The sequence below is a fragment of the Coturnix japonica genome, chromosome 2, assembly GCF_054131305.1.
Source record: "Coturnix japonica strain WE chromosome 2, WE-NBRP24, whole genome shotgun sequence".
In the NCBI taxonomy this organism is placed as follows: domain Eukaryota; kingdom Metazoa; phylum Chordata; class Aves; order Galliformes; family Phasianidae; genus Coturnix; species Coturnix japonica.
The window spans coordinates 4,870,001-4,888,799 of record NC_140664.1 but is presented as its reverse complement, the minus strand read 5'-3'; the positions used below and the strand labels follow the sequence as shown (position 1 = coordinate 4,888,799).

Here is an 18,799-nt window from a genome sequence, read left to right as displayed (position 1 = left end):
ATAACCATGTTTCTTTCTGTGTGTGTCCTAAAAGAGTCCAACTTAAGAAAGAAACTGAGCATGAAGCATGCCTAAGACTTACTAACCTGCATAACATAGAAATGGATGTGCCCCAATGGGGAAAGAAGAAATATCAAGGCCTGGGCTAAACTGGATCAGAGCACCTTTTCTAACTACTGATGTTGGGCTGCTAGTTGCTCATTCTGCTTATGAACTGGACCAGTTGTGAAGCCAGAGGGAGATAAAGGAAAAGTCATTAACTGAGGCCAGAAGTGCAACTGGTATGAATGAACGACTAAGTAGAAAACTGGAGTTCAAAACTGGACTTGCTCATCTTTCTTCTGCAGGTTTGACCTGCAGGAACTTTTTGATGGTGAGCATTACTCAGCAGGGAAAGACCAGAATCAATCCTACTGCTTTCTCTACTATTCAAATATAGGCATCTGGGAAGGATTTGGAGAAGAGTATCTAATTAGCCAACAGATCTAACAAAATATGAAAAGCTGAGCCCATAGGGAGTATGTGAGCAGATAGCTATTTCAGGCAAAGTTGTTTTCCAGGATAACTTCAAAACGAAAGTAAATTTCAATTTCATGTAGTATGTGAGGGTTTTTTCAGGGCATGTCTAACTAGAATCCTTGTCATAGATATAAGAGTACAGATATGTGTAGAAATAAAGTGTACATATGTACAAAATATTATAATAGAACAGTTTAACATAGTAAAATGCAGCATTTATATTTTTCCCAAGCGATATAACAATTTTATTTTGACTATAATGTGACAAAAAAAAAAAAAAAAAAAAAAAAAGACTTTCCAATCATTCAGGTTGTTTCTGTTACACTGCAAATGAAAATGTGCTTTTAAAATTAAACCTGTTGTTCCATGGTCTCATTAAGCTCCCATAACAAGTGTTAAGCTAGTAAGCTTTGAGCTGGGAGAAGAGAAAATAAGTCTTATTGGATTGGTTTTATTTCAAAATGTTTCATGCTGACATTTCTTTTATACTGTTGACTTCACCCTGATTTATATTTAGAGAATGCATGATATAAGAACTCTTTGCACTTTGAATATTTATCGAAAATAAGACAAATCCTTGGTACCACACTTTAAAGCAAATTTACTGGCTTAAGAAAACAAAACTCTATATTGTGTTGTCAAAACCTTCATTCCATTACATTTAGTAAAAATATTGTGTATATCATAAATGTCCACAAAATTATATTCTAAAAGCTATAATAATCTGACTGTAGAACCTAATAGCAGTTACAGCTCTCTGTAGTCCCATTCATTAGAGGATAACAAAGCATTGAAAACAGTAATTAAAGCCTGATAACTATGGCTCTTCCATTCTTTTGTATAGTAGAACAATGGATAAATTATCTGAGCAAAATTATCTGGTTAGCAGTAGTCTGATACAATTTAATTCACTGTTTTAAATATCTACAGGTAACAGTGAGGAAATAATGGCAGTTACCTGAACCTCAGTGGAGGAAGAAATGACAGATCTGTTGGTTCAATGTGTTAATGTAACTCACATTGCTGTGACAGCTCAGCCTCTCACAATCTTAATTCATTGTATGGCACCAGGTACATGCCATGTGTTTACGCCAATGAAGAACACAAGAAAAGTAATTTTAATTCAAAAACAGGAAAGCTGAGAAAAAAAAGAAAGTCTAGAGGACTTTCTGACACAGTGGTTACTACACAGCCTTTGACAAACCCAATAGACATTGCACAAACACACAGCAAAGCTCTGCAAGAATGAAAAAGTTGAACTGTGATGAGCACTGCATTTTGTTCCAGAACCCAAAGAGCTCTCTTCTTCTCAGCACTCTTATCTCCTGTGATGACCAGACTGGACAGAAAGTAAATTGCCTTAAAGACATTTACTTCTCCTCACCTGCTCTAAATAGTAAAGGATATTGACCTCCAGTCTGATCTATTTTCTCGTCATTATGAATCAGATAACACAAATCACACCGTGCCATCTAGTGTTACACTGCTGCATGATCAAATCAGATGATGCTGCAAGGTAAAACTTCAACTTATCAGCTTATCAAGTATTGATTCATGCATACCTCCTTCCACCCTTTTTATGAATTATGCTAATGCCCAGAGACCAGAGATGAGATAAGAGTCCTACTGTCCTAAATGCTTTACAAAGCAAGTTCAAAATAATAATAATAATAATAATAAAAAAGAAAATGTTAATGTTCTGAGGCACTTTTGGACTAAAGAGAAAAGACAGACAAAGAGAAGAAGAGAAATTTCAGTTGTGCTATAGGTGGAGAATAAAGAGATTGAGTCTCCAAAATTGCTGCAGACTTTGCTACTTTTTGGTCAGATCCTGAGTGTCTTACCAAGGGAAGGTGCTTATGTCAGAGATTGAAACTAGTGTCCAGTCTTTAGAATTATAGCCCAAGTCCAAAAAACTTGAAAACAAATTATTATCTTTGCTTCTTCCATACGATAAGGAAATGTATTCAGAAGAGAGATCTCTTCTGTCTTTCAAGAGACATTTTTGAGTCCTTTACCTGATCAGAGGCTGGTGTAGTGCTACCAGTGATGCATGCACCGTGACGGATATCACTGACAGGTGGAAATAGTCAAACATGACAGGAACATGGTGGTGCAGACCTCTCTGGGGGTGGAAGTGAAGACACAGTGTACGGCTGCTGATCATGGGGATGGCTGGAACATCTCTCAGCCTAGAAAAGAAGGCGGTTTACAAGGATTAGTGAAAGCTTGAGTTGTCACAGCCTATAACATGCTACAAGTAGCAGACTGGGAGATGTCTTGAGCTGAATTTTTATTGCTTCCTGGCAAAATTCACAGCTTCAAAAGGATTTACATAACTGAAGAGTATCTTATGTTATACTTCTACCTAGTATAACCACAAATGTAACAAATATAAACATGATGTACATAAGAGAAATGTATGTGATGCAGATCCTATATCTCTTGATGATTATCCTTGCTGTCCACCCATATACTAGATCTGGACTCATCAATTGTTATTAAAAAGCAACAGGCAGGTAGAAGAGTGCTTATCTTATTTGAACATTCAAAGCCAGGACAGATCACTAAGTGCAGTTTTTAATGTAACAATAATCTATTTTTCCTCAGGCTACCTGTCAGAGGGAGCAGGACATAGTCATAGAATTACAGAATCACAGAACTGTAGGGCTTGGAAGGGACCTCTGGAGACCATAATCCATCTCATCTGCTGAAGCAGATTCCATATAGCAGGTTACATGGGAAAGTATCCAGACAGCTTTTGAATACTGCACAAGAAGGAGAGTCCACAGCCTCTATGGGCAGCCTGTTCCATTGTTCTGTCACTCTCAAAATAAAAAAGTTTTTTCTCTTGTGCATGGAACTTTCAGTTTGTGCCCATTTTCCTTTGTTCTGAAGCTGAGCACCACTGAAATAGCCTGTCCCCATCCACTTGACTCCTGCCCTTTAGATATTTGTAAGTATTGATAAGATCCTCCCTAAAACTTCTTCAGGCTGTACTCTCTCATATCTCTTATCCTTTTCTCGTAAAAGAGAGATTACAAATCACGTACTGGCCACCTTCTAGAAGTTCCCTATATTTTTTGAACTCTCTCACGCTCTTCTTTATGCATCCCAGGATACCAATGGCCTTCTTGGCCACAATAGCTCACTCCAGGCTCATGGCCAACCCATTGTCTGCCAGGACACTCCAGCCCTTCTCCTCAAAGCTGCTTTCCAGCAGGTGAGTCCCTACTATTGATTTTAACACACATGATTCTAACATACATGATTCTAACAGTGCATGATTATAACATGTGCTGATGGATGTGATTATCCTCACCCCAGGAATGTACTACACTTGTCCTCATTGAATCTCATCATGTTCCTCTCTGCCCAACTCTCCATTCTGTCTAGATTTTGCTGAATGGTAGCACAGCCTTCTGGTGTGTCAGCTACTCCTCCCAGCCTTGTATCATCAGAAAATTTGCTGAGGGTTCATTCTCGTCCCTCATCTGGGTCATCAACAAAGATACTGAACAAGATTTGAGTCAGTACTGACCCATGGGGAACACCACTACTTGGAGTATTTTTCTTGATAGCTGTTTTAAAAATTTTTTTGCAGGAGGTCAAAAAAGGAGCAAGTGAAGTAACCACAGAGAAACAATACAGTAAGGATTGGGTCCTTCTATTTTCAGAAAATACAAATTAAAATTTTCAATTAAGTTTTGCTTATGACAATTCTAGAATAACTTTTCTGGTAAGCAATCAGCACAGTATCTAAATCACGTCTAAGACAGAAGGATTAAATATAGACTGGGATCATGCCTAACCACATTCTCCTAGACTGCAATTCATTCCTAAAAAAGTTTATTTTACAGCATTAAATATGCTTCTGATACAAGGAAATTGCTTTCCAGTGTTACATAAACTTACAATTAGTTGGTTAAGTGTAGTGTATGGCTAGTTCCAGGAAATTCCAGTAAGATTTGCAGAATATCTTTCTATAAATACCGTCACTTTTGTTTAAAGTGTAACAGATAAATCATTCAGATGATAGCAGATACTAAACGTATGTATTAAGCCACAAAGTCATAAGAACCTGAAAGTTTAATTTCTTTTTATTGCTGGCTTTCATTTACATTTGATTTTCTCCCTCCTAAACCCATCACACTCACAGATGATGATTGATGGTCCAACCTGCCTGAGAGAATAAGGTTTCAAGATAAAGGAAACATGTGCCTTAAAATTTGTTAGGGTGTTTTATGAATATGAACACATGAAACACACTTGCTGAAGTAATCAGAAGCCTTTTCCATCATTCAGCAATGTTTAATAAGTTCTGGGATCATATCTACTGCTCTGTCTCAGAAATGAATGCTTCTCTAAGATTCTGGGAGGAAATCAAAATCAACACGCTTTCCTCCTAAAATATTGAGACCTCCTTGGCTTCTACACAATAAAAGCACTTAGCATGTTCATACATCCATCTTTAACCACTTGTCTGACTCCTGAGGTAAATGCATTCCTCAACTCCAGCCCCTCTCAGAGGTCAGAGATGATATTTTCCTTTGATGTTAATAGCAAGAAGAAATAGAGCAATATTTAACACACTCTTAAAAATGAAGAAAATGTTGTTCTTTAGAACAAGACTATGAGATACACTTAGTTAGAGAGGAAAAATGGAAAGCCTTCTACATTAAGGCAAATGCACAACATAAACCCTTCTTTTCAAAGCCCTTCTTTCCAAAAGAACTCCCACTTGATCAAAGCCATTTTCCAAATGAAGAAACCCTTGCTTTACCAACTGAACTTTAAAACAGCACTTACTGTTGTTCGCTATCAGTAAAATGCAAGTCCAACTTGAGTTGAAAATCTGCCTCAGTCAACGCATCTTCCACCTACAAAAGAGAAAGGAAAGGCTGCCTTCATAAATTGGCACTTACAACACTGAAGGCAAAGGCAAAAATATTAAGCAACAGCAGCATCCCTCCACCATGGCAGAACAGAACAAATGCAATAGCAGTCACTACTTTGCTTGAAGGAGTCAGGGAACCAAAGTAGTTGAAGGTGCTTTTGCCTGCTCATGGTAGTTCTGCCATGTCAAAAACAGTTTTCTTCTTGGTTGATAAATGGCCATGAAACCTTCTAGTTCTTTACCGATATGACTCAAATATCAGTGGCTCACACAGTTATGACAATTTGTGGTCTCTCATAATTTGCCTTTTAGCTACTTTCTCAGCGAGCTGATGCCATCCAGACTCTCAGCCACTCTTTTCACTGTTTGACAGATTGATAAGGAAGTTTCTCACTGATTTGCACCTGAACTATATTCTTTGCAAAATACAAAGGAAAAGCAAGTTAGCACCTTCTTAGCAGAATATACAAGAAATGCACCAAAGACAGTGTCAGAGGAATCTAACCCAATTTGACTAGCAGGACTTGTAAAGGAGATAAAATGCATTTAGATGCATTTTCCAAAGCTGAAACTCCATCTGCAGTGTGCCTTTTCCTGTGGAAGCAAGAACAGTTACAGTCAATGGTTGTTTGTACTTCATGAAAATAAGATGTAAAATATAGAAATATAGATCCTTCTAATATAGTATTTCTTGTAGTATAATCACAGGCACTGAGATGTGAGAAGAAAATTCCAGGCTCTGTTCTCTGAAAATGTGCCTCCTCTTTTGTGTTTGTCTGAAAACATCTGGAAATAAGTCTTCCAGAAAAAAAAAAAAAAAAAAAAAAAAGGCTTTTTTCTTTTTTAATGAGTTGTTGTCACCAAAAATCACAGTTGCTGGCAGTTGCAAAAGAAATAATCATTATTGAAGCTACACTCTGAATTTAAACTAGGAATTAAAATCAATTATAGAGCATCAGACAAAGCAAACCTCATCTGCCCACAAAGGGGCTGAAATTTTGGGTTTGTGCCTAAGAACTACTGTGTACCTTCAGCTGTCACTGGATCTGTTTGAGTTTAAGCAAGTTGAAGAGCTTCAAATACAGCAGGCTAGAATCACTTGCCCAAAACACCTTCAGGCAATGAGTAGGTACCTGAGAGACTTAGAGATATTCATTTCTGCACGGGAACATGAATAAAGGTGCAAGTCAGCAACAGTATTTTTAGTTCCACAACTATATTGAAATCAGATTTCTCAACACAGTGCAAGAACACACATATAATCATATCACAGTACTCACTACAGATATTGCGCATTTTCCTTTGTGTACTGGAGGTTTAAATTATAAAGCTAGTGAAAATTGGACTGTGGATTTAAAATAACTGAAATCTTCAGGAGAAACTAACATTAAAATGCTTATGTATAGGTTGAATGTCTAAATCTCTTTTCTCCACGTTTGCACATTATCTAGAAGCCAATCCAAAGCTCAAACATGACAGTGACATATTGAAGTTATATGATGAAAGTTACTACACCACTTTGATTCTTGCTGCATTTTCTTGTGTTTTACTTATTTTGATGTATTAGAACCATAGCAGCATTAGATCCTTTACATGGGAAAAGTTGAAATGTCCCTCCCATGGTTCATACAGAAGAGACACTGAAATTCCTGTCATTTGTCAGTCTTCAGTATGTAATAATACTGTCTTTAAATAAAATATTTGTTGCTTTTCGTAGCACTTCTGGGACTGTTATGGTTATTTCCATATTTATCATCTATAGAATATAAAGTTGTCCAAAAGTTGACATACTATCAGTTTTGTTGTTGTCTTTTTGTTTTTGTTTTTTTTCCCTGAAGTAAAGACTTAAGATTTTAAACCAGCCTACTTAAGATATTAGCCTGAAAAATTTATCTGAAATATAATTCATATTTGACTGTTTAAGCCAGGGAGTGATCCTTCTAGATACACTGTGAAGGGTCTTCTGATGTTTTTTGCAAAGTTGTATTAATGATCAAAATTACAGCTGATAAAAGAGAAGATAAATATCTTTGTGGAAATAAAAAAATATAAACTGTTCACAGCAGTCTAATGTTGCCCTACAGTTTCTCGTAATGCTAACTTGTGCCTCATGGAAAGTTCTTCATTACAGGACTGAATCAGTCAACATTTCCCCTGGTTTGGAACTTTGGCCCAGCTTGTGCAAAACCACATTTGGCTGAGAGCACAAAATACTCCTGGAAAGAATGTCCAGAATTCAGGCTCCTTTCTACCCTCATAGGGAAATGTATTTTGTTAAATAATCTTTGGAATCTACTCAGTAAAAAGTTTTGTATATGAAATACAGAAGCATATCATGCAATGAAGTGTATATACACAGTAACATTCATATTTCTCTTGAAGCAGTCTTGAATCAAACGCATCATTTCAATTTCAAATTCTAATTTTTCTGGTTTATGTTTACTTCTTTGATTTATTTTCTAAGCAACTCTGCAAATGAAGTTTCCAGAACTCCTGTGATGTACTTCCATAATGTTTAACAGTTTATCCAGGATGTCAACCTGAATGATCTGTCTGTCTCATCTCACTGGAAAGTACAAATTCTACCAGTACTGTTATGTTCCAGAATGCCTCATTCTATTCTCCATCAGCTACTAAATTGTTCTCCAACAGAGCCAGCAAGCAAGGAAGCAAGTTATTCATTTTACTGCTCAATAAAAAAGGGCAGAGCTCCTTCTTTGTCAAGACTGAAAGAAAATTAGACTTCTCTGTAACATCAAAGTCTGCAAAACTGGTTCAAATTCAAAGAATAATGAATTCTGGGATAACATAGAGAAAGGCATTTAATACAGTTTAGAGCACCATCTAAATGGTAAAAGGTATATTCAAGTGTCACTTGTAGATGGATAATAGAGGTTTCTTCCATATAACACCAGGAAAAAAAAAAAAAAAAAAAAAAAGTATCCTTCTGAGCTGCGTGGAAATAAAACAGTAGCAAATAATCTAGTCTAAACATGCACCTGATTATTTTTTCCTCTTTTCCTGTTTCTCTTTGTTTTTGTTGTTGTTTTGTTTTGATGAGCCTATCTCATCAACAAAACCACCCTAGCACCATGCGGAGAAGGCATACTGCTTCCTTGATGTAATATTTGATAACATCAGTTCTGGCAGCAGAAATGACTTGGAGCATATAAACTCAATACCCCCACTTTGCAGCCTAACTAACTTGTGTATTTACCATGTCTTTGATTTAGACAAAAAAAAAGGCAGCAAACAAATGCTTCACCCTCAGGCCAAAATAAATAGCAGAGCACTAAACAGATTCAAATACAACTGGCATCTATTGTGTATTAAATAAATTAAGTGATGAACAGAATGTACTGACCCATATGTAGTTCCCCAAAGCTACTTTGCAAGAATTGCATCAGGCATATCAGATAATGTGACAGACATGAAATAGCACGCAATACTGTCTCTCAGCAGTAGTTGCAAATATAGTAGGAGTCTTCTGAGCATGGCGCCCTGTAAAGCAGTGCTCTTTACTTCCTCCCCTATTTACACTGAATTGTTACAATCCTGGAGGATCAGATAACGCAGCATAAATCCAAGGTTAGGAGCATTAACAAGTGCATTTTGCTAACCACCTAAGAAAGAAAGTTTTACAGAGCCTTTACTTTTTACATTTGATTTTTTAGAATATCTGCAGCTGTTCATCTGGGGCCAAGAAACTCATTAATCATTATATTCTACACACTTGAAAAGTCAGAATAACTTCCTCATACAGAGATAAGAGACTTTTCTCTTTATAAAATCTCTCTGTTCAAACACAGAATTGGGCAGTTATCTTTTTCCCAAGGGACCTCCTTGGGATGGACATGGGACAGAAGAGTCAGGATGAGTTTTAACTATGAGGAATCTTGTGGGATTATTGCTTCAGTTTTGTGAGGTGCACAGCTCCTCTGAATATTAATGCAAAAATCATCAGAAATCATCACTGCTTAACAGATTGGAAACTGTTGTAATTTGAGGGGTGGGATACTTAATCAGAGATGTTCCACTGTGGAAGGATAAAATTAATATTCAATTAAATATGTTGAGACATTTTTCTAACGAATATTAATGCATTTAATATTTTTTTCTTGTAAGCAATCAAACAACAATTCAAGGGAGGAATAAACTGATCACAACTTATAAAATAAAAAGTGAGAAGGAAAGGGAAGCATGAGAAATAAGTTTAAATTAGTTTCTCAACCCATTTTAATTTAGATTTATATATAATCCAGGTAATTGTGGGTTGGAATCAGTGGAAACAGAAATTTTAAATATGTTTATGCTCAAAGTTATACAATTAAGGTCCATCGAGCATCTCTGGCCCAATGCGCAGCACACAATTCATGCTGGCTGTACAACTAATAGGGTCTATTTTTGACAGCAATCTGATCTGACAAAAAACAACTGATGTCATATGTCTCTCATTATCACTGACAGCAGGGCCTGATGCCATATACTCTGTACCAGTCCTTGTGCAGGCAGTGCACAGCAATGGCACACTGGGTTGCAATCAATTGTCATGCTCGAATATATCTTTAGAAAACTTGTACTCCCTGTACTCAACATTGCTCCTGTCTTGTAGATCCAAGATACAGGCAAAAGCACTGGGAGGCACTGGTTTCTGATCAATAAGATGAAGTCAGTTATTTCTCACAAGATGAGCACTTCAGATCATGTACTTCATTTGTGTGGGTGCTTGGCTTGAGGGATTTGACACAGAATGGGAAGACAATAGAGACTGTAAGCTTTAGCAAGATCCATTCCTGCAGTCTGGAGCAGTGATAAGAAAAATGAGGAGAACTTTGATTGGAAGGAATTGGGCAACTTGGTCACAATATTGTGGCTGTTAGGCAAAAGAACAGTCACAAGGTAAAAAGAGATGGTAACAGTAATATATAAGGGGAGAAAAAAGATACAAAAAACTGTTCATTTTGTCAGGTGAGATTGACCTGTGCAGATGTAGAATGAGTGATTTTGTGCACAAGTGACAAATTATGGTTGACACACTTGAGTTTCTGATTTACAGACACACTAGAGCATATCAACATCTGTTCCACTAGAAAGCTAGGGCATAGACTGTATTTTATAAAAGGCACAGAGCCTAGGTTCTATCTGCCCTAATACAGATGTTAACAGTACAGGCATCTGCATCTAAACAAATTATCCCAAGCACCTTCATCAGCATATACATATATATATATATATATATATGATGAGTACAGGATCTTCTAATGAAGATGTTGACAGTAGGTCAGATAACTAATGTTCTCCCCTCTATCACTTATATTGATGAGACCTGTGACACCAGATAGATCCCATGATAACATTTCAAGTGGAGGTGTTTATGCGATGGCCACCTGAAATCAGGTACGAGGAATTCCAACCCTCCTGTATCTTATTGACATCCCAAGACAACTCACCCTTTCACCATCCAGAAGAAGATGTACTCTGAAGTTCATTGATTCATTAAGAATGATCTCTTCGTTCCTGTACAAAATCTGAAATATTCTGCTGTAAACGTTGTTTTCATGAACACAGGCTGAGCAAAGGCTGGAATCACCTGCACAAAACACAGACAGACTGCTGGTGTGATTTCTGCATGGAGACTATTTTCTCTCTTATGCTTCATGATTATTTAGGCCAGTTTTATTATAACTTGTAATTAAACACTTGCATTCTCAATAATTAATGTTAACAGAGGAGGTTGGTACAGGTTTCCAACCACAGTATTCAAAGAAAAAAAAAAAACAACCCAGAACTAGGCAGGTTGGATTTCAAAGTGAGAATAGCTAAACCTATGCCAGCACTTACTTACTCTACTAACTTTATTTCTAATGAAACCTAAAGCATCATATGTTCCCCAGGGAGTCTTCAGAAGCATGAGCTATGGGTGTTCACCTCAAATGCTTCAACTTTTGTCTACAGTGAGCATCTTTTAAAAATGGCTACTTTCTTGTTACCCTTGGTGCTTCTAGAAGTCACTCCCTGGGAGGTAAGACAATAACTATTAGCAAATTTCAACTTAGGAACCTCAAAGTGCACAGGCATCTTGGTTGAAATTATAGAAAACGAAAAACATTTTATTCAAGTTGATGAAAGTCCTGCGCAATCCTACATGCCATTGGCCCATGTGAGAGGTGCCGTGTTGGCCCATACAAAATAGACTGAATGAAGGAAATCAAGGACCTAAAGCCTAAGCTTCTGCCCACTGTCTTCAGACAGTCATAGGTTTCATTTCTGTGCTGTTATATCACATGAAAACAAATAAGTTTCACATATACAAGATAGAGATAGCCCTACCTAACTTTGAATTCTTCTGTAGGAAACTGTATGCAGGTTTTTTTTCTGCCTACAGAAGAACCTCTGGGTTTTAAGACAATATGACTACAGGGGAACCCCTGGGTTTTAAGACACTAGTAATCTGATGAAAAAGGATGCAAGATTCATGAGACAAATTATTTTCAACTGAAGTCCATTCTTCTCTCACTGACAGGAACAGAGCAGGACTTGCTTAGCTTTACAAAACTACACTGAAGGCAACAACACCTGCCATGAGTTACAGAAGGAGTCTGTGATACTTGTGTGTCTACCCAATGAACAGCTGAGTACCAAACTGAGGTTCTTTCCAACCCAGTCCAGAGAGAGAAAGAGAGAGAAAGATAAAGAGAGAGAGAGAGAAAGAGAGAGAAAGATAAAGAGAGAGAGAGAGAGAGAGAGAGAGAAAGAGAGAGAGAGGGAGAGAGGGAGAGAGAGAGAGAGAGAGAGAGAGAATAGGAAGAAAGAAAGAAAGAAAGAAAGAAAGAAAGAAAGAAAGAAAGAAAGAAAGAAAGAAAGAAAGAAAGAAAGAAAGAAAGAAAGAAAGAAAGGGCACTAAATGTCACAACAGGTAAGCGAATGGAGCCTTGACGTTATAATCAATTGTAATCATTACACGTTGTGATGTCTGTCTGCCAGAACTGGAATAGTGCAGACAAAGAAGTACAAATAAATAAATAAAGGGAGTTAATGAAAAGGGTCAGTGAGAAAGAGTTCATTAAAAAGCAATAAGACCTCTGTTAATCAATTAGCAGGACCACAGGGATGTCAACCCAAACTACATTAAAATCATTTTCCTATTAACAACTTTCACCATGAACAACCATGCACAAATTAAGTGTTTCACCTTACTATTGCCTTCTCATCACATAACCTTCCAAATACTTCTTTAAGTCCAAGCAGCCTAAAGAAAAACACGTTTATTTCCTGGTGTTACACTCATTAGGCTAGAATGTTTCATCCTGATTAGCTCTTCTAAGCATGCAGTCTTATTTATTTTAATTTAAATCTCATCATGTTAGAGACACTGCAAAAATTGCATTAGGATCACAATGCATTCTTATTCCTATCTGGCAGACAAAGGGAGCTTTATGTTATTTGATTTGGATATTGATATACTGCTACTCTTCAAAGATGGAAAGTTTAATGTCATTTACTTTTCAAATGCACTCCTGCACAGACCACTGCTAGCGTATAATTGCTTTAGGAGCCAGAGTTGCAAGGTAGCATAAAGAGTCATTTCTCTTGTTGGGAAGGTCAAAATCAAAAACATGCAGATAAAATACAGTGCCAAAAATTGTTTAGTTTAAGAACAGATATAAGTGGGTCACTCCAAAAGTAATGCCTTCAATTTATTTCCATGGGAACTTCTATAGATAAACAGAGAATAACACTGTTTGACAGAGCAAATTCTCTGCTACAAAACACAGTCACCACCATTGTATCCAACTATCTATTTTCACCAGCAATGAACAAGAGCTGGCATCTTGTTGACGCGAAAATCTGCATTAGTTGAGGTGACCCATTGTTGCCACTGCTGAAACACACTACCCACCTCCTCACTGTGCTCACATGCAGTTTTTGGTCTCCATAAACGTTCAGTAAGCATTGATAAATGGCAGTGTACACCTGGCTGCATGACCATACTCAAGCTTTTTTCACTCATAAGAAGTGGTACCCAAACCAAACAGACATATCCTTTGTCTTCTCCATAAAAACATCACCATCATTTCAGTAACTTCTGCAGATTTCTCCTTGTTCTTGGGAAGCTTTCTGACATGTACAAACTTTTCAGCTAACAGACACAGTAGAATGAAGGCTGGTGTTTACTATGGCTGACATCCATCAGAAACCTGATAGCAGCTTTTCAGTACATAAAGGGAGGGTGTAAGAAAAAAAGAAGCACTCCTTAGCATGGTCTGTTGTGACAGCACAAGCTCGCAATCCCTGGTGAGAGCTTGAGGTAAGACAATATTTACCTGTGTTCAGCTCTTTATTCCACAGTTTCAAATGTCTTAAGTTTTGGTAAATTCAAGAAAGAACGACTAACTTTGCAGATATTAGCTTTTGCTTAGCATATTTTCTTGTCAGGAGATGTATTTGTGACACTTGCTATGTCTCTTAAGCCACCACAAATCCTGTTTCCTGTGTCCTTTTCCTAAATAGCTTTTTCTTTACTGCTTATCTTCTTTGGATGAAATTAGCCTTCAAAATATCTGGACATTGAAAGAGCTAAGTAACAAATTCAGATTTAATCTTCAAACAAATTTAGTAAAAATAGAAATTGCACTGTTCTGAGAACCATTTCCAGGAGAATGAACCTTCAATAGGGAGCTGTCTGTGGCACATGTTAAAAAGCTTCTACAAAGTATGTTTTCCATAATATCACAGAGTATATAGAGAGGAACAGGGTGGGAAAGTAGAAGTTAGTATGTTAGTAAGCTAGCAATGGATAAGAAAACCTGTTTAACATCCTCAAGAAAGAGCACCAGGTCCTGAAGAACATCTGAAGAATATCTAAAACCCTAGTACACAGACCAGATAGACTATAACTCTTCTCAGGCTTTACTGGCCGGATGTCCCCAGTGTCCTCTCCAGCTTTATCGGTTTCTTCTTTTCCAACTCTGAGCCTTTTTAACACCCTTCTTCTACTAATTGGCTCTCATTATGCCTTAGTTATCTCCTTTCTTACTCTCAGATCTTCTGTACCCTAATCATTTTGTACTCAGTCTTTTTTATTATTATTATTTTATTTTGTTTTGTTTCTGGTCTATGAAAATGGCTTGATAAGGAACAGAGTCATTCTATACCAGTAACATTTCGCCTTGACAGATTCAACTGATAATGACACTTGCACATTTCAACCTCTGATGTCTGTCAAGGAGAGACTTTGAAATGCCAGTATCTTGCTGTAGTGAAGACTTGATGATGAATGATCCCTCAGAGCTGCCGAAGTCATGTGGATCCTTGCTGTTTGCTAGCAATAGGATTGGACAGTTCTTAAGCTCTCTGCAATCTGCTTGGCATATAAATCATTAGGATGCTCCAATCTCATCAGCTAAATTCTTTCCATAATTGCATTTTCAATTTTGCTTCCTCCTGCTATCTGTAACTGCTGAAGGAAACTGGAATATATGTTAAGCAACAGTCCTTTTCAAGGACAGTACGCATCCCTGCCTGAGACCCAGACTTGCCTGGGAAGTTAAGTATAACAAGACCTTTGATAAATGATGGAGCTGTGTTTCTTTTTATTTCATCAGGGCTTACAAAAACACAACTGCCTAACACAGTCCCTAACCCAGATTTTCATACTAGATGATAACATAGCCATGGGTGAAAGGCAATATATTTTAGAGAATTTATAAAGGAAAATCAACCATTAGAAAGGAAGAGGTACTTAGCTGTAGTGATACAGAGACCATGAACAACTAGAATGGTCATCACTACGTCACTTTGCTTTACTTTCTGGTCCCACTGGGTCCCAGAAGAATGGAAAAAGCCTTTGTACTAGATCCATGGCTTATTCTGTTTTACTTTGTTATTAAGAAAACTAAACTTAAATAATGTCAGGTTACCCTAGAAGAAGCGCAAGGCATAAATAAAACGTGAAAATCATAGGATCATAAAATCAATGAATGTCTCAGGTTGAAAGGAATATTAAACACCATCTAGTTCCAACCCCCCTGCCACTGTCACCTATCATCTCAGGCTGCCCATCGATGGGTCCCATAGAACCCAACCTTGAACACCTCCAGAGAAGGGGCATCCACAGCTTCTGTGGGAAGAATGTGCCAATTCCTCACTGCCCTCAGAGTAAAGAAAAAGTGGTGGGAATAAGAGAAAATGTATTAAAATCGCCTTCAAAGATAATTTCCCCACATACAATTTTTTTCTATTAATCTTGTAGAACATGCCAGCTATAGCTTTACTGAGAATTACGGAGGGAAAACACCATACTTTTAACTTTCTATTACCTCCACCTTTAGTACAATTTATCCTGGAGTTTGACAAAGAAAGATCAGAAAGAGGACTCACCCTGACTCTGTCCTTTATTCACTAGTCCAGAGAAGCAAGACAATTCAGTAATTTTTTAAAATAAGGAAGTAGAAAATGTGATGACTTGGTTCCAGCACTCTGCTACTGGAGAGATTACATCACTTCCTATCCCCTAAGCAGGGCAGAGAACAAAGTCATATTTGTTATTCTAAATATAAAATCACAGCTCTGGGGAATGTCAGTATGACAGCCTTTTTGAAAGATGGCTCCAGGTTTACATCTTGCCTTCTCCAGAATTCTGTCTCTGCTCTTTATTGAGTTTTGTGTGTGAGTTCTAAAAAAGAACAGGAAATGATTACAGCGTCAGGAAAAAATCCATATGGAAAAGTAATCTGACTTCAAATCTATCCTCTTTAATGCCTTTACATCCATAGCAGTGGAAACCAGATAATTACTAGAAAAATCCTGAATCTTTCTCGCCATCTGAGGATAGCATTATTACACTCTGCTCAGTTCTGCTAAGCTTTGATTTAATGAAAGATATATTCTTCAATAACATGGGCAAGCCAAGCTGCTGTAGTTGTAAACAGAGCTTTACCATAAACATTTCATTATGAATAACAGCACACACTGAAGCATTTATATCTCAGATTAATTCAGAGACTCGAGAAACATATCATAGTCTATATGTTTGGGTTCCCACACAAGTAAATGTCACATCCTTTCAAACACAGTTTCATTCTCCTGGGTCGCTCGTGCACAGATAGATGAAGGGCAACGCAACACACTCACTTGGGAAAGAGCTCTGAGCATTTCAATACCTTCCTACCCACAGGCCTTATGTTACTACCTACGCAGACAAGCTGTGTCACTGGTTCCTGTGATCTTTCCTAATCTTCTTGAGTGGAAAGTCATCTGCTGGAGCATCACAGAAGAAGGCAGTGTAAAATGAGCTCACTGCCCTTGCCCTGAAGCAAATTAGAAACAGTCACAGTCTTCTCACACAGCTCAGTGGGGAGAATGGGTCACTGAGGGGTACACATAGCAATGTCATTAAAATCTCAGTCTGGACTTCCTGTAGCCCACCTGAGTGTAATATGAATTATTTCTATGGCATGTATCTTCCCAGTTAGTATTGTCAAAAACTTAACCCAAATCTGTCTAGTGGTTGACTACCATTTTCAGTCCAGACACACACTTTGAGCTGTCTTTCTGGTCTTTGGCATTCAAAATTCCCACTAATATCTCTAATATCAGAAGAGAGATGTTTATTGTTTAGAGTTCCTACAAAACACATATGTATTTACTAAGTTCCTATGTCATCTAATTTCTTCTACTGTTGCCAAATTTCTTGAACACTTGTAGGCCATGCTTATTTTTCTGTTTTTAGTGAAATTTAAGGCATGTGGACATTCCTTGAATGAACAGTCTGCCATCTTGCTAGAACCTATGCTCTTCACTGTAAAACACAACCAAAGACCAGAAAGCCTAGCGCAAAAAGCAGTGTTTATCTAACTTACTTTTTTCCCTTTACCATCTGTTGGAGCCATATGCCTTCTTAAATAAGAGATAATTATAGGTCTCCACCACAACTAATCAAATAGTGCTAACTGTGGTAAACTTCAGCTGGAAATGTCATTTATGCTATATGAAAATTCCTCCTAAAACAGACATTGAGGTAGTGAGCATACTCTGTTTCTCTGGTTTTGGTATACTGTATCTGTAGCTGAAACACTAATTTGTGTTAAGGTACAGGATAAATTCAGAACAGTAAGCATCAAAGGAGAGTTCACACTAAGCACATTAGCAAGAGAGACCTTGGGACTGAAAGTGACTGTCTAATGAATATCCATTGCTATGTACTCTATTACAGCTCTTAATGTTCTGAATTTTCCTTCACTGTCCCTGTGCTGTTCCACATAATCAGAGTAAGAAAAGAGAATCCCTTTCCATAAACATATATGATTTTTTGAACTGAGTAACCTGGGAAAAGAAGGGTCTGGTACTAAAATTAAATTTTGGAAGAGAGATTCCAGACTATTTAGAGAACAGTAAGTCTCGTAATAAGCTTTAAAAGGACTTCATGTACAATGGGCATTTGCATAAATGTCTATTTGTATAAATGTCCATTAACACCATTCAATCAAATGTTTTATAACTGCCTCCAGTGCCAGTGTCACTTTGCATTGCTGAGCAATGTAAACGGACTGAAGGATAAAAATGAATTCAGTCCTAAATATGGAAAACAAATTGTTGAAGTGAATTTTAAAAGCACCCAAACACTAGGTATGTGTTTCATCATCATGGGAATACAGCAATTTCAGAATGTCATGCTGACTTCCCAGGGAATTTAGTACTATTCTGGCAAAAATCAAGATTTTCTGAAAAGAAAGGCAAATGGAAGTAATAGTATGTTTAGAGTTAATTAATTCCAATCATCAGGCAGGAAGCTGCTTTCCATTAAAAATTTCACAAACTCTTTTATGTGAATTAGTGGTGTGCGAAAGAAGAATACCCTGACAAGGTTAAAGCACCTTGCTTGAGGGGGGAACAAGAAAAAAATAGGGAGGGGGAGGAAGACATCTCCTTTTTTCTCACCACAAATATTTACAGATTCAGATATTCAGATACGTCAGAGATGGAAAACAACAACAACAACATAAACAAACAAACAAACAACCCTGACTGTATGTACTTTACAGACGTGGCAAGCATAGGACCTACTAATTACTCTCCCAGTGCTCGCATAGCACAGCTGGCATCATCTCATTGACATCAGTAACTGAATCAGAAAAGTCCTGAACTAAAATTACAGCCTTTACACTAAACTAGAAATTGAAGGTTTCCCAGCTGGGGATGTACTAGTTTAAAATCCTCTGATTAATGATGTGGATTCAGAACTAAATACCCTCCTAATGGACTATTGCAACAGTAACATTTATGCTTATTGTGTTCAGGGAGGTGATGAATGGATGCCACATATTGATCAAACTTTTATCTCCTGCACTACAGTTACCTGCACTGGACTCAGAGGATAAACCA

At 37.4% G+C, this 18,799-nt stretch overlaps 1 protein-coding gene across 2 annotated transcripts in view; it reads right to left on the bottom strand.

Annotated features, from left to right (window-relative positions):
• Positions 1-18,799, bottom strand: part of FAM135B (family with sequence similarity 135 member B) — a 178,793-nt gene that overhangs the window by 53,039 nt on the left and 106,955 nt on the right. For both annotated transcript variants that reach the window (XM_015856404.3, XM_015856405.3), the window contains 3 exons: positions 10,867-11,006; positions 5,329-5,399; positions 2,538-2,711 (listed from right to left, as the gene is read on the bottom strand). In XM_015856404.3, coding sequence (XP_015711890.2) covers positions 2,538-2,711; positions 5,329-5,399; positions 10,867-11,006 — 385 coding nt within the window. The remainder of the gene's footprint in view (positions 1-2,537; positions 2,712-5,328; positions 5,400-10,866; positions 11,007-18,799) is intronic.